This window comes from Nerophis lumbriciformis, linkage group LG08 (genome assembly GCF_033978685.3).
Source record: "Nerophis lumbriciformis linkage group LG08, RoL_Nlum_v2.1, whole genome shotgun sequence".
In the NCBI taxonomy this organism is placed as follows: Eukaryota; Metazoa; Chordata; class Actinopteri; order Syngnathiformes; family Syngnathidae; genus Nerophis; species Nerophis lumbriciformis.
The window spans coordinates 40988889-41015349 of NC_084555.2; the positions used below are offsets into that span (position 1 = coordinate 40988889).

At 42.0% G+C, this 26461-nt stretch overlaps 1 protein-coding gene across 1 annotated transcript; it reads left to right on the forward strand.

Annotated features, from left to right (window-relative positions):
- The first annotated feature begins 5542 nt into the window (after positions 1-5542).
- Positions 5543-15877, forward strand: LOC133611191 (uncharacterized). The gene is made up of 2 exons (XM_061967904.2): positions 5543-6506; positions 15790-15877. Exon 1 carries the CDS (start codon positions 5726-5728, stop codon positions 6491-6493), a length of 768 nt encoding a protein of 255 aa, XP_061823888.1. The 5' UTR covers positions 5543-5725; the 3' UTR covers positions 6494-6506; positions 15790-15877.
- The last annotated feature ends 10584 nt before the right edge of the window (positions 15878-26461 follow it).

Below are 26461 nucleotides of genomic sequence, written 5' to 3' on the forward strand. Positions count from 1 at the left end.
ACCTAAGTGTTTGCCCATGGTTTCCCCTTCTACCACAGGCTTTATGCGTTTAAAGAACATCCGGCCTGTGTCGTGCCGCGTTGTGCCGTGTCCTCTGGGGAGACAGCCTGAGGATGCGGTGGGTTTGTGTTCAGGTTATTATTAGGCATTAGAGTTCTACATACTCTGGCCATATGTCCGGCCTTCCCACAACGATAGCATACCAACGTGGCAGCTTCCCTGTCATTCCTCACTGCTGACAGTGGTCTGGTTGGAGCAGGGGTTTGTAAGTAAACTAGTTTCGATTCTAGCTGTGCAAGCCTTTTGACCTGCTCCTCTTGGTTCAGCGTTAGCTTCTCTATCAGCATAGTCAGTGTGGACAGCTCAGAGGAGGGTTTCACAGCATCAGTCATCTCTTTTTCCGCCCCTTGCTGTTCTCTGGCCGCCAGGTGAACCTGGGTGAATGTTTTTTTTCATTTCTGTTGAGGCTGAAAACTCCTTTCCTCCCTTGGCAGATTTCGTTGTTCCTCTTGAAGTTCACGAAAACTCAGGAGCCTATGTTTCAAGAGGGAAATCCTGAGGTACACCCCTTCATCATTCAACCCCCTCAGGAACTGACGTGTGAGTTTGGCATCACGGTCTGGGTACGGTTGTCCCCCACACTGAGACTCCTCAACTGAACGGAGGGTTGCTTCTAGCGCAATAGCATAGAAGCATGCGGTTTCTTCAGGCCGCTGGCTTCTCTCATAAAAGTCTGCCAAAGAATCCAGAGACCTTTGCATGTCTCCATATTCAGCTCTCAGCTCATTAAATGCTCTCTCGGGACGCTGTTCTTGGAGGGGGTGATTTAGAACCAGCCTCCTGGCCTCCCTGCTCAAATGACACACAATTGTTACAAAAAAGAGATGTGCTGGCAGCCCACCCGCTTCCAGAAGATACTGCATATCCCGTATCCAGTCTTCAATGAGGACTCTACAGTCAGGGCCTCCACTGAAGATCTGCACATTCCTCACTTGGTGTGTCTGGGTGAACCCAACAGGTGCAGGTTGCATTGTGCTATATCTGGCCTGTCCTGTGGTGGGAAACACAACTTGGGGCACATGTTGGTAAGTGAGCATGGATGTCGATACGGCAGGACCTGGAGCAGGCAGCAGGGGATTTGGTGGGTTATATGTGGCTGCTTGAGCGGTGTACTAATCAGGGGACCAGGCAGCATTGTTTATCTCAGTCCTAGGGGTGTGAGTGGTGGCTTGCAATTTAGGCTCTGAAATCAGCGGGAATTCATGAGGGCGGGTCGGGACTAGTGGGTAGGGACTGTGCGCTTGGGGTGCATACATATTGGGAGGTTGAGCCGCATACATTCTATCATGGGGGAGGTGTGGCTCGGTTAGTGGGGCGCACCTGACCTCCTGTCCTGGGGTTTGGCAAATTGGGACAGGCAAGTGGGCAGCAGCACCATGGGCAATGGAGGCGGAGTCTAGTCATAAAGGTTGGATATGGAGGTACGTGTGGAGACTGGTGGGACTGACACAGAGGCCGAGTGTACATTCCATCAGGGAGGTGCTGAGTCTGCAGTGGTGGGACATACCTCGTGCTCTGTGTTTGTGGTATGGGTGGTGGAGCATGGCTAGTGGCCATCTGATCTGGTATTGCCATTGTGGGACCTTGGAAACGGGGTGGGCGACATAGTACTGTAGCTGTTGGAGTCTGAATTGATCCTGGGACCTCATATCTATTATATATTGGGATGAGTATGGGGGGTGACAGGGTTGGCACAGTTTTGACTTCATGGGGCTTCATTTTTGTCGTTCTGGGCCTAACAGCCTGTTGGGGGTCCATGTCATGTTTAGAGTGGGCCATCATGTGGACAATACCCTGAGATGACACCCCTCCATCAGGACCATGGTCCACTATGCCAGCACGTCGATTTAAAGTCGGTCTCACTGTGGAGTGAATTTGTGTTGGTGGTGGACTCGGGGTACCTACGTGGGGGCTTTGCATCTTCAGAATTCAAAAGTGCTGCAGGCTTAGATAACTTGGGCGCATGTACTGAGGTAAGTATTGTGTGTGAGTGAGAGAGAGTATGTTTATGTGGTGGCAGTGGTGTTGGATTGTGATTGTGTGACTGAGTTTAGTTTTTTTGTTTTTTTTCAGAGTAGGTCACAAACACCATAAAACAGTGGTCCCCAACCACCTGGCCGCGGCCCGTTACCGGTCCGTGGATCGATTGGTACCGGGCCGCACAAGAAATTAAAAAAAATAAATAAATAAATAAAAAATTCAGAAATATTAATAACAGAAAGAAACAACCCTTTTGTGCGAATGAGTGTGAATGAGTGTAAATGGGGGAGGGAGGTTTTTTGGGTTGCTGCACTAATTGTAAGTGTATCTTGTGTTTTTATGTTGATTTAATAATAAAAAATTTAAAAAAAAAACTCCCCCATTCACACTCATTCGCACAAAAGGGTTGTTTCTTTCTGTTATTAATATTTCTGGTTCCTACATTATATATCAATATAGATCAATACAGTCTGCAGGGATACAGTCCGTAAGCACGCATGATTGTATTTTTTTATGACAAAAAAAAAAAAAAAAAAAAAAAAAAAATACCATACAGAAGACGGAGAGACAGACCAGGCAAGGAAGCATAGGATCTGGGTGGAGTCGTCTTTATCTCAAATCTTCACCTTTAGAAAAGACATGGAGTTGTCACAAAGTACAACATCTGTCACACACATGCTTCTGGGCTACCACACACACTGGCATAAAAACTTAACAAAATCCACAGTCTCTTCACAATTTACAGAACCCCCACCTTAATATAACTCTTAGCCATCATATTTTGTGAATAAATCGGCTTAATAGTGCCAAACAATAACTTTTTTTCATCTTTTAACTGGGGAGCCTGGTCCCTTCCTGCTTACCATGGAGTTGTGACCTAAGATGGCCACAACCAACGAAGAAGAACATTCACAGACAACAGTGAACAGACCACAAAGTGGCGCCCCCTGGAGGCTTCCCTAACAACTGTCCCAACCTTCTGAAAGAACCTCTGCAGACTCCCCACATCAGTTCACCTCCTTACATCTATATTATAAACCAATCCTTCATATTCAATCTGATGGAACTTGAGAGGTGCTGCAAAGAGGAATGGACGAAACTGCCCAAAGATAGGTGTGTCAAGCTTGAGACTTTGTAAAAAAACTACTTGAGGCTGTCATTGCTGTCAAAGGTGTATCAACAAAGTATTAAGCAAAGAAAATAAAAACTTTTTTACATTGTCATTATGGGGTATTGTGTGTAGAAATTTCAGGCCAAAAATGAATTAATTCCATTTGGGAATAAGGCTGTAACATAACAAAATGTGGAAAAGTAATGTGAATATTTTCAGGATGCACAGTATAGTTGAAAATGTTATATTTATATTTATATACCATTTGAATCCAACCTAGATTTAATTAGATGTGCCGGTTTTGGACTACTATGACAACATGGGAAACACATTGTTCAACATCTAAAAAAGTGAGCTACCAAAATGAATAAGTTAGTATGTACCGTATGTATCAGACCAAAACTATCTCACAATTATTTTTTTTACAGCAAAATGTCACTGCGATATATAGTCACATTTGGAGTCTGATTGCCAATTAAGATAATCGCTTTAGCTAGCTGCGGCCAAGCTGAGGCAGAGTGACAGCAGCCAAGGCAAATCAAACAGATGCCAAAAAAGTGGAACTGCCATGAAATAGATAGGTGAGCAATCAGACACGCTGGCATTAATTGTTAGCCTTACAGCCTGCGAAAAACTTGTCAAAGCTGTTGTCATTTGATGGAATCCATTTATATTTTACACAAATGTTTTTATTCTCACAGTAATACAAATACGAGAGAAAGTCCGTCCCTTGACATCTGAATACAGAACGCATACTCTTGTATGTAAAAACTGGATGGTTTCATTTGTCAAGGGACTGTTGGCTACTCTATGCACTTATATTTTGTAGTATCATTAGCATCTTTTTTTTCATTGTTTAGTCACAGTGGAACCATTTCCCCGTGCGTCAGGTCTACAAATGGCATGGTCTCGTAATCTTTTATCTTCCACGAACCAGAAAATAGCATACAGTAACATATGTATGGACAATTAAGACTTCAAAGAAACACACAATATGGCGCTCTACTTCCCCCCCCCCACGTTTTTCAACATTTTTTGTAAATCCTTTTTAGAAGTCTTTGCTACTGAGCTCTATTCTAGTTTTTGTGGGGAAGTTATATAAAATGTAACACAATGTTAGCATAGGCCAGTTTACACTGAAAAAGATGTCTGTCTGTGATGAGGCGGCTCCAGCCTAGTGACGTGCGAGGAACTAAACACCAGGTGAGGCATAGATACTGTGAGTTTTTTTTTCTTCTTTTTTTTTTTTTTACTTAAATCCCTATGTACAGCTCTAAATATTGTTGATTTAGGTTGCACATTAGAATAACGGAAAAGAAGGGAGTAATTCGCTTTCATAAAAACGTAATCATAATGATATTATGATCAGTGTTGGGACTAACGCGTTACAAAGTAAGTTAGTTTCGGCGGTAACTAGTAATCTAACGCGTTATTTTTTATATTCAGTAACTCAGTTACCGTTACTACATGATGCGTTACTGCGTTATTTTACGTTATTTTTTATGTAGTATCGGCTAGAAACTGAAGATCTGAGAGTGTTTTATTGCTGCGAAGCAGTGACGTGCTTCTGAATCTTCCTCTGCGCTCTGTGTGTGTGTGTCTGGGTGTGGGAAGGGGAGGGGATGGGGGGTGCGCAATACAACGTAAACCGTTGGCCAACCAAAAAGTAACCACAGAACACTATCGGTATAGCGTTCTGTGGTTACTTTTTGGTTGGCCAAGCGGACGTGACGACAGGCTGTCCTCACTCAGGACCTGCAGGGGGCGTGCCTTAAGTCCGGCTGGAAATCGGGAAAAATTTGGGAGAATGGTTGTCCCGGGGAGAGGCACTGCAATTCAGAAGGGTTGGCAAGTATGAGATATTCTCACTTCTTTTCTTTTGTCGAGCACAAAGAAAATAACATTTTAGTTGAATGTAAGTTGGGTCTTGGATCAGAGATCCCGTCTACTGCCCAAAACAACAATTCAAATCTGCTTGGTTAGGCTTTGTGTATGTCACGTGTGCCTTCCTTAGGTGAAGCCAGGTTTACAGCTATGTTGTTATTATGCTGTTTGTTACTTATGTATGTTATGTTGCAGCTATTTAAAATAGTTTTGTCAATTTGTTCTGGCCTGAAATAAATTGGCCCTTTGAAACATATCTTTGTCTTTGTGTGTTGTATGTAGACCACATTGCTTAGCAGAGTTCAGTGATGCAAATGCATGTCAAGTTGATCAACAGATTGTATTATTTGCCAGTGCAATAACAGTACTGAAATGAAGGCTAAAAGGGCATTAATGGGAGCTTTAAAAAAAAAAAAGTAGAATAAGTAACTAAATAGTTACTTTTCACAGTAACGCATTACTTTTTGGTGTAAGTAACTGAGTTAGTAACTGAGTTGCGTCTGGATGCGTCAGTAATGCTGTAGTCTCGCGAGAGAGAGCGTACGTGACGCGGGAAAAAAATAGAATCAAGTGGCACACGCAGCTGCCAAACAATTCTGATTCATTCAGAAAATAAAGCAAATAAAACTTAAATATCAAAATCTGGAGGCACTTGAAGGCTACATCGAAGAGTGCTACGATCGTCTCGTCATGGGGAAACCATCTAAGACGCCAACGTCTAAAAGAATCCGCCCGGAGGACTCACCTGGCCATGTGTCACCACCGGGCACAAACTTCACCGACATCCTGGATTCCATCGACAAAAGGCTGACTTGTTTGGATGGCCGCCTCGCACTTGTCGAGGTTCTCCACAAGGAATTCCAAGCCATCCGAGAGAGTTTGGAATTCGGACAACAGCAGGTCATTTCTCTCGCCAAGGAGAACGCCGCTCTTCGTGAGTCCGTAAAATCCCTCACCGACGGAGTGACGCAACTCACTCGAGAAAACAGGAGCATGAAGGAGACGATGTTGGACCTCCAGGCGAGAAGCATGAGGGACAATCTGGTCTTCGCGGGAATACCGGAAAAGACCGAGGAAGATCCAGAGGAAACCATCAAGTCCTTCATGGAACACCAGCTCAAGCTTCCAGCGGACACCATCAGGAACATCACCTTCCATCGCGTCCACCGGCTTGGAGCCAAAAAGCCGGAGAACAGGAGGCCGAGACCCATCGTGGCCAAATTCGAACACTTCAAGCAGAAGGAGCGGGTGAGGAACCAGGGCCGAGAGCTGAAAGGATCCAACTTCAGCATCAACGACCAGTTTCCAAAGGAAATTCTCGACAGGCGCCGCCATCTGTTCCCGCTTCGCAAGAAGTTTATCACCGAAGGATGCCGTGCAGTCATCGCGGTGGATAAACTTTTCATCAACGGCCAACTTTACCGTGATCCAGAAGCCACGCCGTGGCTGTATTATTAGCGTCTGAAACACGGTAAATGTTGTATTTTTTGTTTGTTTTGTTATTCCATTATGCTTCAATCCCTCTCTTTTTTCCCCCCTCTTGCTCACAATACACCTGTGCGTCACATAGCGCTCACGTAAACACATACGCTCTCTCTCTCTCTTTCTTTCGGTAAACCAACATGTTTACTATTTTACTTTCTTGTTTTCCTTTTTATGTCACTTATTTCACTACCTGTTTAATCCACCACTTTCTTCTTTTCTTTTTATGTTATGCTTTTTGTTTTGTTTTTCTCTTTCTATTTCTCCACCTGTTGTGTGTCCCCTTGTTGTCATCAGCATTTACACTCACAGCTAATACATGCACAACTATACACTCTGCACACCTACATATATGCATGATAGGTTTACATTTAGATACAGACATGCATTATTTACACATAAAGTACACACATACATCCACACACTTAGTTACAGTCTAATTTAGTATGTCCACTATACAGTTTGTCACTTGGAATGTGCGTGGTGTCGGGTCAAAGGAAAAAAATATAAAAATTCTTAATCATTTGAAGAGCATGCAAGCAGACATTGCTTTACTACAAGAGACTCACCTCTCCAAGTCCGATACCTCAAAACTGCATTCATCGCAATACCCACACACATACCTTGCTAGTTACAACTCCAAACAGAGAGGCGTAGCCATTCTCATAAGTAGAAAGGTCAACTTTACAGTTCATAACTCCATTACTGACATAGAGGGAAGATACATCATTCTTAATATTTCTATTGACGGGAGAAACTTATGTATCGCCAACATTTATGGTCCAAATGTTGATGACCCCTCCTTTTTTCACACTTTCTTCTCTTCACTTTCTCCTCACTCAAACCACTGCTTGATTCTAGGAGGGGACCTCAACTTAGTATTTAATCCAAATATAGATCGGTCCAGAGTGACTGGGAGTCACCGTGAGTCTCAGTCAGTGGTAATACTTAAGCAATATATGAAGGATTATGGTCTTTGCGATGCCTGGCGTTCTTATCACCGCACTCTTAGGGAATACACTTATTTTTCTCCAGTTCACCACTCATTCTCTCGCATTGATTACTTTTTAACTAGTAGCTCAATTTTATCTGACATCTCAAACATTCACATCCATCCTATCATCATCAGTGACCATGCACCTGTCTCACTTTCCCTCACCAACAAAACTATCACTGCACCTATCAAACAATGGAGACTTAATACATCATTACTAAAGGACCCAGACTTCCTAAACTATTTTGAGAAAGAATGGACAGATTTTTTAGATTTTAATGATCAACCAGAAATCACGGCGTGCGTTCTCTGGGAGACGGCAAAAGTAGTTATGCGAGGAAAAATTATTTCTTATTCATCATACAAGAAAAAAAAGGAACGTTTACTAGAGCAGGAACTTGAAAATGAAATAAAAATATTAGAATTAGCTTATGCGAATTCACAACATGATCACACTCTGAACAAACTGAGAAAACTCAAATTAGATTTAAGAGAAATAATTGATAAGAAAAGTCAATTCCTGCTCCAGAGGTTACGCTTAGAAAAATTTGAACATGACAATAAACCAAGCAAATATTTGGCTAACCAACTAAAATTAAACAAAGAAAAAAACTCTATACCATCCATCAAGGATTCAGCTGGGAACATTACACACGTTCCTGAGGAAATTAACTCCATCTTTAGAGACTTTTACAGAAACTTGTATACACCCCAGATTGACCCATCTCTTTCAGACATTGAGACATTTCTCAATGGTATAGACTTACCTAAATTGAATACAAGGCAGGTATCAAATTTAGATCTTGCTATTTCTGTAGGCGAACTACACGATGCTCTTCAACAGATGCCAAACAATAAAGCTCCAGGGCCTGATGGGTTCCCTGTGGAGTTCTACAAAACATTCTGGTCACTGCTAGCTCCGATATTTACGAAAATGGCTTTAGAGATTAAAGAAAACTCATTCCTTCCTCCAAATATGAACTCTGCCACGATCAGTCTCTTGCTAAAACCTGATAAAGACCCAACACTTCCATCCAGTTACCGGCCAATCTCCCTGATTAATGCTGATCTTAAAATTATCTGCAAAGTATTAGCTCAAAGATTAGAAAAAGTCACTCCATATATAGTACATCCTGATCAAACAGGTTTCATCAAAGAGAGACAATCGTCCAACAATGTTCGCCGTCTACTCAATGTGATAGACTATTCTGTTATTCATAATCTAAAAACAGCTGTTGTTTCATTAGATGCTGAAAAAGCATTTGATAGAGTGAACTGGAATTTTCTTCTAGCTACTCTACAGAAATTTGGATTTGGAGACTCATTTATAGAATGGATTAAGGTCCTATATAGTTTTCCTACAGCTTCGGTTAGAACGAACAGCCAAATATCTCCAAGGTTTAATCTTATGAGGGGCACAAGGCAAGGGTGTCCACTTTCTCCGTCACTGTTTGCTATATTTATTGAACCTCTTGCAACCGCTATTCGACAGCATGCAAATATTAAAGGCATCCATACCGCAACCGTTCATCATAAAATAAGCCTTTATGCTGATGATGTATTACTTTTCTTACAAAATCCACATTCTTCTCTTCAAGATACAATCTCACTTATCAATAAATTCAGTTCTATTTCAGATTACTCCATCAACTGGTCCAAATCTACTGTGTTACCAATTAATTTTGACTTTCAGAGCACCTCATCGATTCCACTGCATAAAGGGAACATTAAATACCTGGGAATCAATATTTCCTCCACATTGTCAGATCTGAATCGCTTGAATTACTCCCCAATCTTAAAATCGATTGAGGATGATCTGGCGCGTTGGAAAACACTGCCAATCTCACTTATGGGAAGGGTTTCTACCGTGAAAATGATGGTCTTGCCTAGGGTTAATTATCTATTTTCAATGATTCCAACCAAACCTTCTCAAATCTGGTTTAAGTCACTAGACTCACACATCAATCAGTTTCTTTGGAAGAGTAAACCAGCACGAATCAGCCTTAAAACTTTACAAAAACCCAAAGAACATGGGGGTCTAGAACTCCCAAACTTTTCCTATTATTTCCTTGCAAATAAACTACAATATATATTAAAATGGATCAATCCCACTTTATTAGATAGTTTATGGTTAGAGATTGAACAATCACTTAGCCAGGAGATCCCAATTTCTAACTTGCCCTTTATTAGCCAAATTCTCCGAAAACACAACTGCTTTAAAAGTATTAATATACGCACTACCTTAACAGCTTGGTGGGAGTTTTTGAAAATAACTGGGTCCCCGCTCACTCCATGCCAATTTACGCCTATTTGGAATAATCCTGATTTTCTTTTAAACAAGAAGCCATTGAACTTTCCAACATGGTATGATAAGGGAGTCGGATGCCTTGGGGATATCATCAATGCAAACAGTTTTATCTCTTTTAAAAGTTGAATAACACAATATGCAATCAATCCTAATAAATTTCTAGAATATATACAAATCAAATCTGTAATCAGCGCAAGATTCAACAAAACAACATGGGAAACTAATCCTACGACCGTTAAATTCTTCAAAACATCTGCCCCCAAAGCTTTATCCAAATTATATGCTCTCTTATCAAAAATAGATAACACAATAAGTATTCCAACTTCTAAATGGCACTCAGACGTATCAACAAGCTGTGACCCAGAATTCTGGAAACAAATATGCCTCAATACTACTCGTTTGATTAAGAATCCAAATGTACGACTGATTCAGCTCAAAATACTTTACAGAATACATTACACCGGTCTAAGAATGTATAAAATGGGTTTAGCTGACTCTAACATCTGTGTACACTGCTCAGATAATAAGATAGATAATTACTTGCATTCAATGTGGTCCTGTGCTCCCGTGAGTAACTTTTGGCTTGGAGTGTGCGAGAACCTATCATTAGCGTTAGAGATTCCTATTCCCATCTCCCCCGCACTCTGCCTGTTGGGTGATCTCTCCGCAACTGATCTTGATATAAACAAAACATACCTCCTTATAAATGCGTTGGGCATCGCCAAGAAAACTATTCTCATAAATTGGAAATCAAAAAATAATTTATGTATAAACCTTTACAAAAACATTTTATTAGATTATGTAGTTATGGAAAGAATGTCTGCTGAATCAAACCAACAACTGACAGAATTCCGATCTCTTTGGGCACCGCTAATTAATTTTCTGACCTGACTCCCTTGGGGGCCGGGGCTGGGGCTCTGTCCCGGGGGTCTTGCTCCGTGGGTGGGGGGTCCTGGGTGCCGGGGGGGCCGTGTGCCGCGGGGTCGGGGGGCCTGGGGTGTGTTTCCTGGTTCCGGCCTGGCGGGCCGATCCGTGGGTGGTCTGGTGGCTGGGGGTGGGTGGAGGTGCCTAGGCGGGTGTTGGGGTGCGGGTGGGGCTGTGGGCGGCCGCCTTGGGTTGGTTGGGGGGGCTGTCCCTCCCGTGGGTGGTTGGGCGGGGGGTTGCGCCCGTGGGGCTGGGGTCTTGCCGCTGTCGGGCGGGGGTCGGCTCGTGCCCCGCTGGCTCCGGTTGTCCGTGGGCTTCCTCCTTCCCCTGGGGCGCGGGGCGGGGTCTGCCCGGGGTCGCCCTGCGCTGCGGCTGTGCGGGCCTGCCTGGTGCCGGGTTGGGGGGACTGCTTGCCTCCCTTGTTGGGGCCCCGGCGGTGCTGCCCGACTGCCCTGCGGGAGTCCCCCTCCTGTGTTTTACTCTGCCCTTATTTTTTTATTAATTTTATTTATTTATTTTAATTTATTTTATGTGTATATATATATATATATATATGTATGTATGTATGTGTATGTATGTATATGTATGTATGTATATATGTATGTATGTATGAATGTATGTATGTATGTATGTATATATGTATGTGTATGTATGTGTATATATATATATGTATGTGTGTATGTATGTATATATATATATATATATATATATATATTATTATTATTATTATTATTATTATTATTATTATTATTTATTTTTATTTTTTTTAATTTTTAATCTATTTAATATATTTAACTTATTCTGTTAAATTATATATGGGTACGCGTGTATGTGGGTGTGTGTACGTTTGTATATATGTATGGTGAAATCTGTGTGTATGTATGTAGGTACATATGTATGTGTCGCTGCCCCGGTGTGTATTGCTGATCGCGGCGCCGGGTCTGCTGAGGTGCCGTGGCATGCCGGCTGTGGACGCAGGGCTGGGCCCTTATGGCTTTTTGCCGGATGGGATGCCTGGTGGGTGGTGGGCGGGGGGGGCCTGGACGTGCGGGAGGGGCTGCGGGGTTTGGTGGCGTTGGGCACTGTTGGCGACCAGGCCTCTTGTTTATTTTTATTTATTTTATTTTATTTAAAGGGTTTATTTTTTTTTAATTTTTAATTTTTTTTTATTTATTTTTTTTTTTTAATTTTATTTTATTTATTTATTTATTTTTTGTGTGTGTTGTGTATGTATGTGTTTGTGTATATGTGGGCTTATGTATATGTGTGTGGGTGTATTAATGTGTATATATGTGTGGATGTGTATGTTTATATGTATATGCATACGTGTGGAAATGTGTGTATGTGTATGTATATGTATATGCATATATGTATGTGTGTATGTATGTGTATATGAATGTGTAGGTGTGTGCATGGGTGTGGATGTCCGGTGGCTCAATTGGCCTGGCTGTGGATGAGTTGGGGTAGGTGGGTTGGTGGCCTCGGTGGTAGCCGGGGGTGTGCGTTGTTGTGGTTTACGGGGTCGGTCGCTTTTTTGTTTTGGTTTCGGCGGCCGCGGGTGTTTACGCTGCGGACGGGCGGTGGTGGTGATGGTTGCTGCGGTGATACCAGCGGTTGGCATCGCTGTGTTGGGTTGGAGTGGTTGGGGGACTGTGGCTGGTGTCTGTGCGCTTGTGGGGTTGTGGGGATGGCTGGCGTTGGCTTGCCGGCTGGTTTGGGTGCTGGCAGGCGGACGGGATGCATTGGCTTCTTCCCCCGTTGGGGGGCTCCTTCCCCTGGCCGGGACTCGTATGGGCACGTTGCTGTGTGGATGGCCGGGATGCGGTGTTTGCATTGGGCGTGGGGGCTGTGCGGTTTCTCTGCGTTTGGTTGCCGGTATGGGCTCTGCAGGGTTGGGTTGGGGCGGGCGGGGGATGGCTTTGTTTGGCGGGGGGAGGGGCTCGCGTGGCGTCACGTCAAAGTGGTCTGGTGTGGGTCACGGGCTGTGGCGGGGGGTGGCGGCCTCCTGGCCGTAGTTCCTGGTTGTCGGCCGCGTGGACTGGGGGGATGTCCGGGCCCTCTACTCCTCCTACTTATAGCGCACACAGTCACACATATATAGGACTTTGGGGATTGTCCTGCGGGGAGGCATGGCGGGGGGTTGAGGATGCCTCCAATGGGGCTCCAGTCCTCCTTTCTTGTCCCCTGCTCGTCCATCCCTCAATCTTAGCTGCATATTAGACACTTAGGATTTGGGGGGCTTGGTTTGGTTGGGACCCACCATGACCTTGATGTCCCCCAATTTTAATCGCATTATTAGTTCCCACAAGCATACATATCTCACTCACGCTACAGTACACACATCAATAGGGACTGGAGGTCGGCTGTAACGGCTGACCTCCTAATTTTAACTACACAGTAGACACTCTGGGGGCCTTGTACACATGCATGGGGGGTTTGGGGTTCGGCGCACCCCTCATTGCCTCGTCGGCCGGCGGGGACTGCGGTCTGGTGGCCTGCCAGGCTTTTATTCATTTATTATTGTTATATATATATTTTTAATTTTTAATGTATTTATTATTTTTATTTTTATTATTACTCATTTTTATTTTATTTTATTTTTTAAATTTTATTTTTTATTTTATTTTTTTATTTTTATTTTATTTCATTTTTTTTTAATCTTATTATTTATTTGTGTGTGGCGTCGCGCGGGTCTCACTTCCTGTTGGATGGGGTCCGTGCCCGTGTGGCCCGACCTTGCGCTGTGGGGTCTCTGTTGGTGACTTGGTGTGGTGGCGGCGCAGCCCCCGTGTCTGGTCTGGATGCTGTGTCCCGGTTGTTTGGGCGGTGGTGTGTTTGTGCGGGTTTGGGTTGGGGTGGGGGGCCTTTTGGTTGGGGGGGTTGTTGGTGTCTCTTGTTTGCGTGTTGGCGTTCGGGCTGACCGGCGGGCTGGCGCCGGCTGGTCTCCGTGGCCCTGGTGGCGTGTGGTTGCTGGTCGCAGTTTTTCTTTGATCGCTTTAATTTGATTGGCTGGTGCTGGCTGTCTGGGGTTATTGCGGCTGCTGTTTCTGCTGCCGTTTGTTTGTGGTGTGGGCGCCCGTGGCTGCTGGGTCTGGTGCAGGGGTGTGGCTGATGTTGTGACTGGTGGCAGCGCGCGCGCGTGATGGCTGTCGGGGCTGACGAACTGTGTATATGTATGTATATGTGTGTGTATGTATGTATGTTTATATATGTGTATGTGTACATATGTGTATGTATATGTATATATGTGTATGTGTGGGTATGTATACGTGTATGTGTGTATGTGTGTATGTATGTATGTATGTATATTTCTGGGGGTACGCTCTGGGCCTGCCTGTCAGACGGGGGTCGACGCCTCAGGCTACTGCATCCGAACTGCGTGTCTGGAGCTCCTGGGTCCCGCTGTCCATCCCTTCCGGGTGCCCGTCTTGGTTGGGGCCTGTTGGGCCTAGTCCCTGCGTCTATTGTGGTAGCTTGGTGCTGCAAGGTATTCCGAGGTGCTGCGAGTCGGCCAGTTGCTGGGGTAGTGACCTTGTTTGTCAGCATGTCTGTGATCTTCTTTTAATTCTTTTTTTTTTTAATTAATTAATTAATTAATTTATTTATTTATTTATTTTTAAAATATATTTTATTAATATTATTTTTTAATTTTTCCCCTCCCTCAGGGGGGGGGCTCGGCGGGGCGGTTGCTGGTTGTTCCATCTCCATCGTTGGGGTCCCTGCGGGTGGGGTGGGTGGTTCCCGTGGCCCTGTGCCTTGGTGGTCCTGCGGCGGCCGGTTTGGGTGGGGTGGCCGGGGGCTGGCCTCGCCGCGCTCTCCGGGGGTGGGGGGTGGGCTCGTGGGGGCCCGGTTGCCGGTGGGGCGGGGGCGGTCTTCCCGTCCGGTTGCGGGGAGTCTCTGGGTCCTTCGGGCGGGGCGTCTCGCCTTTCTGCCCGTGTGGGGTGTGGTCTCTCGCTGGCTTGGGGTCTGGCTGTCCCCTGCTTTTCTCGTGCCCTGTCCTCCGCCGGGTGCGTCTGTCTGCGGCCTGCTGCTGGCCCTTGTGGGCGGTACGGTGGGTCGGGCTCTGGGGTTCCTGTCGCTGGCCGGCTTGGCTGCGTGGGGGCGGTGGTCCCTGGTTCCCTGGGCACCACGCCTCCTGTTTGTGGGTTGGGCTCTCGGGGGTGATGGGGCCGTGCTCTGGCTCCCACGCACTCTGGGAGTCGAATGTATTGTACATGCAAATTCACGTATGCTCACATACGTACATAGGTACCTACGCTCCCACATACATACACAAATACAGTACATATTTACCTACCTAATGTTCGTACATCCACACGCACATTCAATATACAAACATACACATACACATACTGTACATATACATTCACTGTACAAACACATATACACATTCTGTACATATACATTCATTGTACAAACACATATACACATTCTGTACATATACAAGTACATATGCATACTTACACTCATGCACATAATCACGTTTCATCAAACATATATTAACGTTGTTGCCCTAGGGTAAACTGGGTGTAACACATGGCACACTGACAAAGCTTAACCTATTGTGACTATAACAATCTACAAGGTTAATGTAGGTTGCTTCTCTTTCTCCCCCTCCATTTTTCTGCATTCTTTCGTATCTCAAGTTATCATTACGTATATGTATTGTTGCATTTAAACAACTGTATTGTTGATAATAAAGGTAAATTATTGGTATTGTTCATTATCAATAGCGCTATTTCTATTGGTATTTGTATTGATCCATTTGTAGTGTAATAATGCTCATTGTCATTTCTGTATTATTTTTTATTTTTCGCTAACTGCTTATTTGCTATTACTTTTACCATCATATTTGTACATGTCATATTTGCTGATGTTGCTCTATTGTTGTTGTTGTTGTTGTTTGCTGTTGTTGTTTTTGTCTCTCTGTCTAATCCCCCTCTTGTCCCCACAATTTCCCCCTCTGTCTTCTTTTTTTTTCTCTTTCTATCCCCTCCTGCTCCGGCCCGGCTGCACTAAATGATAATATAAATACATTTAATAAAGTCAAATACAAATAAGGCAACAAGAGAAGTATCCTACACTTCTCTTTTGTAAAGTAAATCTGAACAGCCGACATGGGCATCTACATCAACTATATGATTTGCCTGAGAAGCTGGACAGGACATTAAAAAAAAAAAAAGAAAAAAAAAAAAAAAAAAAAAAAAGAAAAAAAAGAAAAAAAAAAAAAAGAAAAAGTAACTGAGTTACTTTTGAAATAAAGTAACTAGTAACTGTAACTAGTTACTGGTTTTCAGTAACTAACCCAACACTGATTATGATATGATAAATGGGTCCAAAAAGTATTTGATAAAGTTGTTATTAAATACTTTTTGGTCCCATTTGCTTTTAACAAAATAAATCAAGTATTGTGAGTGTATCTTACCTTTCTGTATTTGTATCTGAAGCAGCAATAGCTATCCTCCATGAAAACATACTTTGTATGATCACATTCATTTTGTCTTAAAGTCCAGTTTAGAGAAGTATTTAATCTTGGATAGTATATATTCCTCCATATTGGCAGACACATTCATTTAATTTGATTTAATTCCAAGCAATAAAACAATATTTTTGCATCTCACAAAAACCCCCACAAACGCTGGCTTACTCTAATAAAAATGCCATGTTTGTTATAAATACAGTTTTTTTTTTTAAAAAGAGGCTGGTTTCCGCTGGAGAGACATGTGTCTGCTAGCTTGAGCGCCCCCACTTCTCCCAGTGTGGCGAGTCAGAGTACTGCTGAGGCATTGAACTGCAAGTTGACAATATATCGCCCCCTACTTTGAGGCAGAGGTGCTTGCTGCCTCATGGTCCGCCTTTTCCCTGTGGCAACAAGCACTCGCCCCCTTGCACGCACACTGTGTGTTGCCGTGGAGGCACTATCTGTGTCTGCCTTACTTCTCGTCTGCTGCGTTATTTTGATCAGGAAACACGGAATTTCGGCGATTTTGACCATGAAAATTATCAAAATAAACAAGAACCACACCAAAATCACATAGAAAGCATAGACCAAACTATAAATATTCAAACGTATTTTATTTTATTACTTCGTTTTTGAACATCTCATGGTTAAGCCACCTGGTGACAGCACGTCACTGCTCCAGCCCCCCGCAACCCTGAGAGAGACAAGCGATAGAAAATGGGTGGATATGCAATGAAAAGCATTTCATTACGAAAACATAGCTGGTGTTGAAGGACCGGAATTGACGCTATGGCATATTTGCTTACATGTTACCATGTAAGTTGTTATGAAAGTGAGTGAAAAAATAAAGCTAACTAGATCCACACTGACGTCCGTGTCTCCTCTACTTGACAGCCAGCCTAACCTGTTTTTACCATAACAATCTTTAAGGTTAATATCGTCAGCTCCTCTCTCTTCCCCTTCTCTTTCTTTTGTAATTGAAGTATTCATTACATTTATGTATTGTTGCTTTTGAAGCGATTTTTATGTTGGTAATAGAAGTAATCAATATTATTGTTATTATTCATTAACAATAGTGTTATTTCTCTTAGTTTTTTATTGCTCCATTTGTAGTGCAGGCCTCAATTATCTACATTTCAATTACTTTTCAATTGGGGTTAAATTTGAGATCGGTTTCTTGGACATATCTTAGGAAACCACCCCATACTTCCTGAAACTTCACGGAACAATCATTTAATGTCAGCCTAATTTTCTCCAGTTTGAAAAAATAAAGAACATCTTTAATCCAGAGGGTGTAGCAAGAAGGCGCTGCAGCCTTCCAATTTAACACGAGTCTTCGAGCCAATAGAGTAGTAAAAACTATAATATTATTTTTTGATTTACTAAGAGAAGATGACACCGTCCGCTTAAAGGTTTCAGTTCAATATTTTCGCCAATTACCAAAGTCATGTACAAATATAAAGACAAATGTATACATCTTTAATGCTATTGATCCCCAGACGTGACCATCTTAAAAAGGCACTCTCGACAGGAGAGGAAGGGAAAGAATGACTAGCAGTGATGTGTGCAAGACTAGAAATAGTCTGTAAACCAAAATAGCGTTTAAACTGAACCCACATTCTAAATGAAGTTTTTACAATGGGATTTTTCTTAAAAGCGAATCTTGATGATTGAATGGGAGCGCAAATCAGAGCCCTAAAAGATACTGGTTTGGTTGAGTATGCCTCTATAACCAGCCATAACGGAGGAGGATCAAATGCTTCATATTGCAGCCAATATTTAAGAATTCTAGTGTTAGTGGCCCAGTAGTAAAACCTAAAGTTTGGGAGTCCTCCCAACGATTTAGGTCTTTGCAAATATTGCTTACTGAACCTGTCATTCTTTTTATTCCAAATGAAGTCTAAAATCTGACTATCCAATTTCTGAAAGAAGCACTGGGGGAGAAAAAGTGGTATACACTGGAAAAAAATAGAAAATCCTGGAAGTACATTCATTTTAGCAAAGTTGAGACAAGCCACTGTCGATAAAAATAAGTGAGGCCCAGCGATCAAAATCTCCCTGAATTCTGCACAACAGTGATACACGAATGGCAGATATTCACTGGCTCAGTGCCAAAAAAGAAAAGAAAAGGAAGAGGCACACAACCAGTAAATACTATTATTGTTAAGTTGGGGTCAGCCTAATTGCCAATAAAAAATAAAAAAATGTTACATTTCCACGCTGCCCCAGCTAAGCACGTCCTACACAGTCCATACTCACCGTAAGTCTCTGTCTTATCCCTCTCTTGTCCCTGCTATTGCCCCTTCTGTCTTCTTTTTTTTAACTTCTTTCTATCCCCTGCTTCTCCGGTCCGGCTGCGCCAAACAATAAATACATCCATTTAATGAAGCCAAATTCAAATAAGGCAACAAGAGAAGTATCTCACACTTCTCTTGAGTAGAGCAATTTTATACAGCAGATATGGATATCTACGTCAACAGTATGATTTGGCTGGACATGAAAAAATAAACAAACCAACATAAAAAACATAAAAAGATTAGAACCCTCCCATATACAGTATATTACCAATATGTATAAATATACATATTCATTCATACGTTATATTACTTTATTTTCACAAACGGGGTTTGTAAATGTGCGTGAGAAACTTCAAGCACATAAAAACAACACTTAGTAGCAAACAGGAGACTCGGGCCCCGAGGAAGCACGTGATGTCTTCACCCCTCCAAACAATTGTGTGTGGAAGGGACGTGGTACACGTGTTCCTTGCGGGCAGGGTGTGTGCAGACAGGCCATGAAGCAGCAGACAGGTGAGTGAATACCTCAGCTGGAACGAGTTATCCCCTGTCTCTTTATTAGCAGCGTCGGAGACCATGAGGGGGAGGGAAGCAGAGAGTGACGGCGAGCGAGACGACAACCAAAAGAAAGACCGGACTGCTGAAAAGCACACGAGAGGAGAAAGCGCAAGACTGCTGGAAAAAGCACATGAGAAGAGAAAGCGTGAGACTGCTGCAAAGCACAAAGACTTTGAAAAGAAAAATAATAAAACACTATTGTCACTCTGCATCCGAGGGGTGTGACTGTGTACTGCTGGTCCCAGAAGAAGCCAGAGCTAAGAAGAAGCTCACTCTATGTCTTTATGAAATGCCGCATTCATAAGTAACTTCGCGTTGACCTTCTACAGTCGAGAGTGCGTATGGTTCAGGTGGTAGAGTGGTTGTCTTCCAGCCTTAAGGTTGCGGGTTTGATGTTCAGTCCCCCTGTGACCATGTCGAAGTATCCTTAAGCAAGACTGAACCCCCAGTTTCTCCAGATACTGTGTCATCAATAGGTAAATGTCGTAATAGTGCACAAAGAACTTTGAGTATCTTTACAAGTAAAATCCATTTACTATTTACGTGAGGTAACACTTGTTCTCCAAACTGTGCGTCACACTTTCTAAATATTTTTCTACATACGGTAAGGGAATTTGGGGTTTCTGGCATACATATACAGTACTTTTTGTCAGGATTCTTCACACATATTTTTTTAGATGAGGCTGCTGAGCTGAGTATACAAAAGTCAATTAACGTTTGGATGGCTTTTTTGTGTGTGTCGCACTAAGGTGTTTTAAATGAGGACCCCTCTGCTATTGCATCACGTTTCTTGGTGCTGATGTGTTAGGTTTGACTGTTAAATAATAATATATTATATAATAATTAAATGAAAGGAAATTAAGAAATTAAGAGCGTCATAAGGTGTCAATCCTCACACTCTAAAAAATGATATGCCAGGTCAACCTAAAAAAATTATGCAAAAATTTGCATGGATCTTTTTAAGTTAGTTCAATTTAGCCATTATTCAGTAAATTCCACAAAACATCTCGAGTTAGGCAAACTCAATTACTTTTGTACAAACAACTTGATTTTCTCTGTCAGCTACATGATTAATTAAGTTAAACCAACTTGGATTAAATTGGGTATAAAGTACTCCATTTAAGTTATCCTAACTTACTAAATTACTATCTTTTACAATTTATTCCAAAATAACATACTGCAAATTTTACTTGGGTTATATCAACAAATGCAGGCCATCTTTCTATCAGGTGACTAAAACATTGACAGAAATGTAAACAGAAGTTTTGGTGACTAAAAAAAAAAGCTTTTCTACCTTCAAGGTACTAAAAGCCTTTTGACACTACTTCCGCATTCACACACTGATGGCGGGAGCTGCCATGCAAGGCCCTAAACACAATCCATAAGGAGCAAGGGTGAAATGTCTTGCCCAAGGACACAACGGACATGACTAGGGTGGCTAAAGCCAAGGATCGAACCAGGAACCTTCAGGTTGCTGGCACAGCCGCTCGACCTATCAAGCCACACCATCCCCCTAAAGACTATAATGATACAAATGTGCTAATATATCTGCAGTTACCCACCAAAAACAACAAATGTAAATATTATGTGTTAAAACACCTTCCATGTAATGCTAACAAGTAGCTCCAACTGACTGTTCTTCAGCTATGACTCAATTAACAAACTTTAACTTCATATATAAATAACTCTAGAACTTCAAAATCAAAATGTATCAATGTCAAACTGAATGTATGGTCAGTAACCTACATTTGAGACGTGTTTAGTCACGGTCATAAATAAAAACACCTCAGTCATGCAGCTTTTGCTGTTAAAATCGACATCAACCATGCAACAATTTTAAATTAGGAAGACGCAAAACGTGTACTATTTAACCTATGTAGGCTTTAAACTAATGCTACCAATGTTGCCATCCGGGCTTCCACCAGAAAACAAAACTCAAAATGACTAATGTTGAAGTCTCCTAGCTTAAACATTACTGTAACTGCTAGCTGAGGAAAAGCTTTTGTGTTGTGCTGATGGCGTTATGAACTGTTGTGAAAAAAACTATGCAGAAATTGTACTCACCATGCCTTAAAGTGAAGAAATTTTGCTGCAAAATCGTGTGTCTCTTTAGCCTTGCCCTCCCCTGTTTCCCTCAAATTCGTGTTGCTCGTGGTCTGGCAGCAACATGTCTCCGGACAAGTCAGCCTTGTATGACTCAGATTTCAAAAGATGTTTGGAAGATTTTTAAGTTGTACCTACTGAAAACACTTCTACGTTAAAGGTGCAATATGTAGAAATTTCATCTCAAGTCATCATTAAATAGCCCTGATATGTCAAAAGGCATTAATATATCATGTTCTTTTCCAATACCTCTATAACTGATAACAGTAGTTCAGCCGCGATATGCTAATTTCAAAATTAGATTTACAGCCCAGAAATATTGTTATTGTTTTCATTTCGATGCCCCACCCTCCACCGTTTGACTAATTAAAAAGTCAGCGAGTGTGTCACATCCTAGGTTACCAGTTACGCACCACCACCTTCGTCGAGCTACTGCCACTGGTAAAGTTACTAAACATGTCAGACCTTAGTAAATCTAAAAGGCGTCGTTACGATTCTCAACTTATTCATCACAAAGGCAGGAAAAAAAGAAGGATTTGTATCGGGGGTGCCTTTGAAAGATGGAGACGATTGAAGGCGGAGAAGATTTTTTCATCTGATGCCAAACTCGCTAATTTTCTCCTTGATAGGTAAGTAAGGCATTTACATTTTCTTAATAATTGTAATAAATGGAAATGGACATTTCATATGTAAACTATATTGTCCAATACAGTCTATGATCTTGTCTAACAAAGCTAGTATGTTCGTGCAACGAATGCTTAGCATGCTAGCCCGGTCAATGACACATCGACATATAGGCTAAACGGGTAAATATATGCCGTGTTAGCCTGTATGTTGATATGTCATCTAACTGGCAAAATATATTTTCGACAAATATGTGAATGTGGGTAGTGTCAGTGCCTATTTCGTTCTCAATATGCCGATACGCTGAGGAAATGGGTTCCAACATTAGCACGGCTAATTGCGGTTTCTGGTACTGTATGTCAGAGGTGTGGACTCGAGTCACATGACTTGGACTCGAGTCAGACTCGAGTCATGAATTTGATGACTTTAGACTCGACTTGACAAAATGTAAAAAGACTTGCAACTCGACTTAGACTTTAACATCAATGACTTGTGACTTCACTTGGACTTGAGCCTTTTGAATTGACATGACTTGACATGACTTGCTACTTTCCCCAAAACCCAAAGATGAAAAAGTTATTCGGGAGCGCTCCGTATTTTTCATTGTGTACTTGTCTATCAGCGTTGCGTGTGTCAGCTGGTGTGGTCTCAGTACAACAGCCAATCAAATTAGATCTGCTTTGTTTTCATCACACAGCATTCATCCAATCAAATTGCAGGACAACCAACGAAGAAGACATGTCCAAACCACACGCCAGTGAACAAAAAATGATACCAAAAATAATTTTGTTTGGGTATAAAAATTACGAGGTGGTCAACACAAAACGGTTTGCAGTATGCAACACATGCGGTTCGAAAATTACTGATGGAGAGGCAACAACTTCCAACTTCGTCCGGCATTTGAAGTTGCACAAAGAACGGTAAGTTTTGAATGTAAGATAACGTTTATTGGCTAAGTAACGTGACTTTTATTTAATGTGTAGTTAAATCAGTGAGGCTGTAAACTCACTGCTAACGTTATAACGTTATTGCAAACACGGGAATCTGTTGCAGTTCACTACCTTATTCATACTTTTCGTTCAGTGATTTTTTTTAAGCAGGGTTACGTTAGTCAATATATCAAGCGTAACGTTAGACGGCGGTCAGCAGCACCGCGTATTTTAGCCACCTAAAAAAAGACAAAAATAGTAAAATAAAGGTCAGTTAAAATGTATACTATATATGAATATGTGTACCGTTTTAGCTAGCTTTCTGACATACTGTTGGTTGTTTACCTCAGTGGTCCCCAACCACCGGGCCGCGGCCCGGTACTGGTCCGTGGATCGATTGGTATCGGGCCGCACAAGAAATATTTTTTTTTTCTTTCTTTTTTTAATTAAATCAACATAAAAAACACAAGATACACTTACAAGTAGTGCACCAACCCAAAACAACTCTCTCCCCCCTTTTGTTCTGGGCATTGAACATGAAGACTCTTCCTTCACTGTTCCGAGTGGCCATGAGAGTCTTGGCAGTGCCTGCCTCCAGTGCTCCAGTGGAGCGAGTTTTCAGCCATGGTGGCATCATACTACGCCCCCATCGTGCACAAATGACTGACAGACTCTTGACTAATTTGGTCTTTTGCAAATGCAATGCAGCATAGGGCCCTGACATATAAAAAGTACAACTTTTTTGTTATGTTCACGTATATGTCATGTTTTTTCAATGTTAACACTTTTGTACAAATAAGTACATTTGCACTTTATTTTTCAATGTGTTTGTTCTGTAAAGGAATGAGTTAATGTTTAAAATGACTGGTTAATAGTGCTATTATAAAGTGCAATGTCAGCACAATTTTCTTTCCTGCAATTTAAAATGCACTTGTTTTAATAAATAAATACAGCGTTTGAAAAGCATACACAATCTGTGTTAATATATTAGTCTGTGGTTAAAAGGACTTGAAAGGACTCGAAACTCAAAATGCAGGACTTAGGACTTGACTTGAGACTTTCCAGTCTTGACTTTGGACTTGACTCGGGGCTTGCCTGTCTTGACTCGGGACTTGACTCGGATTTGAGGGCAAAGACTTGAGACTTACTTGTGACTTGCAAAACAATGACTTGGTCCCACCTCTGCTGTATGTGCATCAGGCACATATTTGCTATAATGCATTACATGTAATGATTTTGTACTTTGTGTATTGACATGGTAGTAGGCGATATGATATATGCGTAACGTGGTTTTTGCGTAATGTGGGTTGGCTCATAGAATTGCATTCTGCACTGAAAGATGGTGATGTGTGTACATGGAAGAGAATGCAGTGCGTCAGGTTGGATGCAACATGGGGTTATGCTGAACGAAATGTGGCGGTAATTTTACTGTTGGCCTTGGCTTGCTATCAAAGTAGGCCTATGCGATTTATAAAATATTATATATTATTATATATAATTATTTCGATGGTGGTCCATGCGGTCAAACTAGACATTTTAGCAGGGTAATGCCAACAATCTGTCCCGACTACCGACGAAAATATTACTGCGTAACTTTACAAATACAAACCCCGTTTCCATATGAGTTGGGAAATTATGTTAGATATAAATATAAACGGAATACAATGATTTGCAAATCATTTTCAATGCATATTCAGTTGAATATGCTACAAAGACAACATATTTGATGTTCAAACTGATAAAAAATTTTTTTTTTGCAAATAATCATTAACTTTAGAATTTGATGCCAGCAACACATGACAAAGAAGTTGGGAAAGGTGGCAATAAATACTGATAAAGTTGAGGAATGCTCATCAAACACTTATTTGGAACATCCCACAGGTGAACAGGCAAATTGGGAACAGGTGGGTGCCATGATTGGGTATAAAAGTAGATTCCATGAAATGCTCAGTCATTCACAAACAATGATGGGGCGAGGGTCACCACTTTGTCAACAAATGCGTGAGTAAATTGTTGAATAGTTTAAGAAAAACCTTTCTCAACCAGCTATTACAAGGAATTTAGGGATTTCACCATCTACGGTCCGTAATATCATCAAAGGGTTCAGAGAATCTGGAGAAATCACTGCACGTAAGCAGCTAAGCCCGTGACCTTCGATCCCTCAGGCTGTACTGCATCAACAAGCGACATCAGTGTGTAAAGTATATCACCACATGGGCTCAGGAACACTTCAGAAGCCCACTGTCAGTAACTACAGTTGGTCGCTACATCTGTAAGTGCAAGTTAAAACTCTTCTATGCAAGGCGAAAACCGTTTATCAACAACACCCAGAAATGGCTTCGGCTTTGCTGGGCCTGAGCTCATCTAAGATGGACTGATACAAAGTGGAAAAGTGTTCTGTGGTCTGACAAGTCCACATTTCAAATTGTTTTTGGAAACTGTGGACGTCGTGTCCTCCAGACCAAAGAGGAAAAGAACCATCCGGATTGTTATAGGCGCAAAGTTGAAACGCCAGCATCTGTGATGGTATGGGGGTGTATTATAGCCCAAGACCTGGGTAACTTACACATCTGTGAAGGCGCCATTAATGCTGGAAGGTACATACAGGTTTTGGAGCAACATATGTTGCCATTCAAGCAACGTTACCATGGACGCCCCTGCTTATTTCAGCAAGACAATGCCAAGCCACGTGTTACATCAACGTGGCTTCATAGTAAAAGAGTGCGGGTACTAGACTGGCCTGCCTGTAGTCCAGACCTGTCTCCCATTGAAAATGTGTGGCACATTATGAAGCCTAAAACACCACAACGGAGACCCCCGGACTGTTGAACAACTTAAGCTGTACATCAAGCAAGAATGGGAAAGAATTCCACCTGAGAAGCTTAAAAAGTGTGTCTCCTCAGTTCCCAAACGTTTACTGAGTGTTGTTAAAAGGAAAGGCCATGTAACACAGTGGTGAACATGCCCTTTCCCAACCACTTTGGCACATGTTGCAGCCATGAAATTCTAAGTTAATTATTATTTGCAAAAAAAAAAAAAAGTTTATGAGTTTGACATCAAATATCTTGTCTTTGTAGTGCATTCAACTGAATATGGGTTGAAAATGATTTGCAAATCATTGTATTCCGTTTATATTTACATCTAACACAATTTCCCAACTCATATGGAAACAGGGTTTGTACATTTGGCAAATCGACATCTGTAAAATGTGGCATAACTACTTCGTAAACTATCTTGCAAGAAGCACATTTTGACCGTGATTGCAGTACCATTTCTGTCCATTTTACTACATATGGCTCCTTACTGTTTTCTTTATTTTCAATTAGACCAACTTATTAAAGTAAGTTAGAAACTGATTATGATTTATTTTTTTAATGCAGAAAAGGCTCTTGATTTCAAGCTTTACTTACCAACCGCATTAATCATTTGTTATAGTGCCGCTGCCTAATGAAGGAGAAGGCCGGTTGCCATTTATTTCCTCAAAGCAGATTCACTTGCCAGTCCATCAGATTAGGAAACCCAGTGTGTATGAGTCATGTTGTTTTGTTTTTGAATACAAACCACAAGTGACAATTTAAGGGATGATTAAAGAGCACTATGGTATTAACAGAACACCTTCCTCTGTGTGGACAAGAGAGGACCAGCCTTGGCTTGGGGTGTCCAGTGAGGACTGACCCACTACTGACCCATAAGGGGAAGGCCTACAGTAACTTAAGAGGATGGACTCCATTAGCAGCCCAATCACT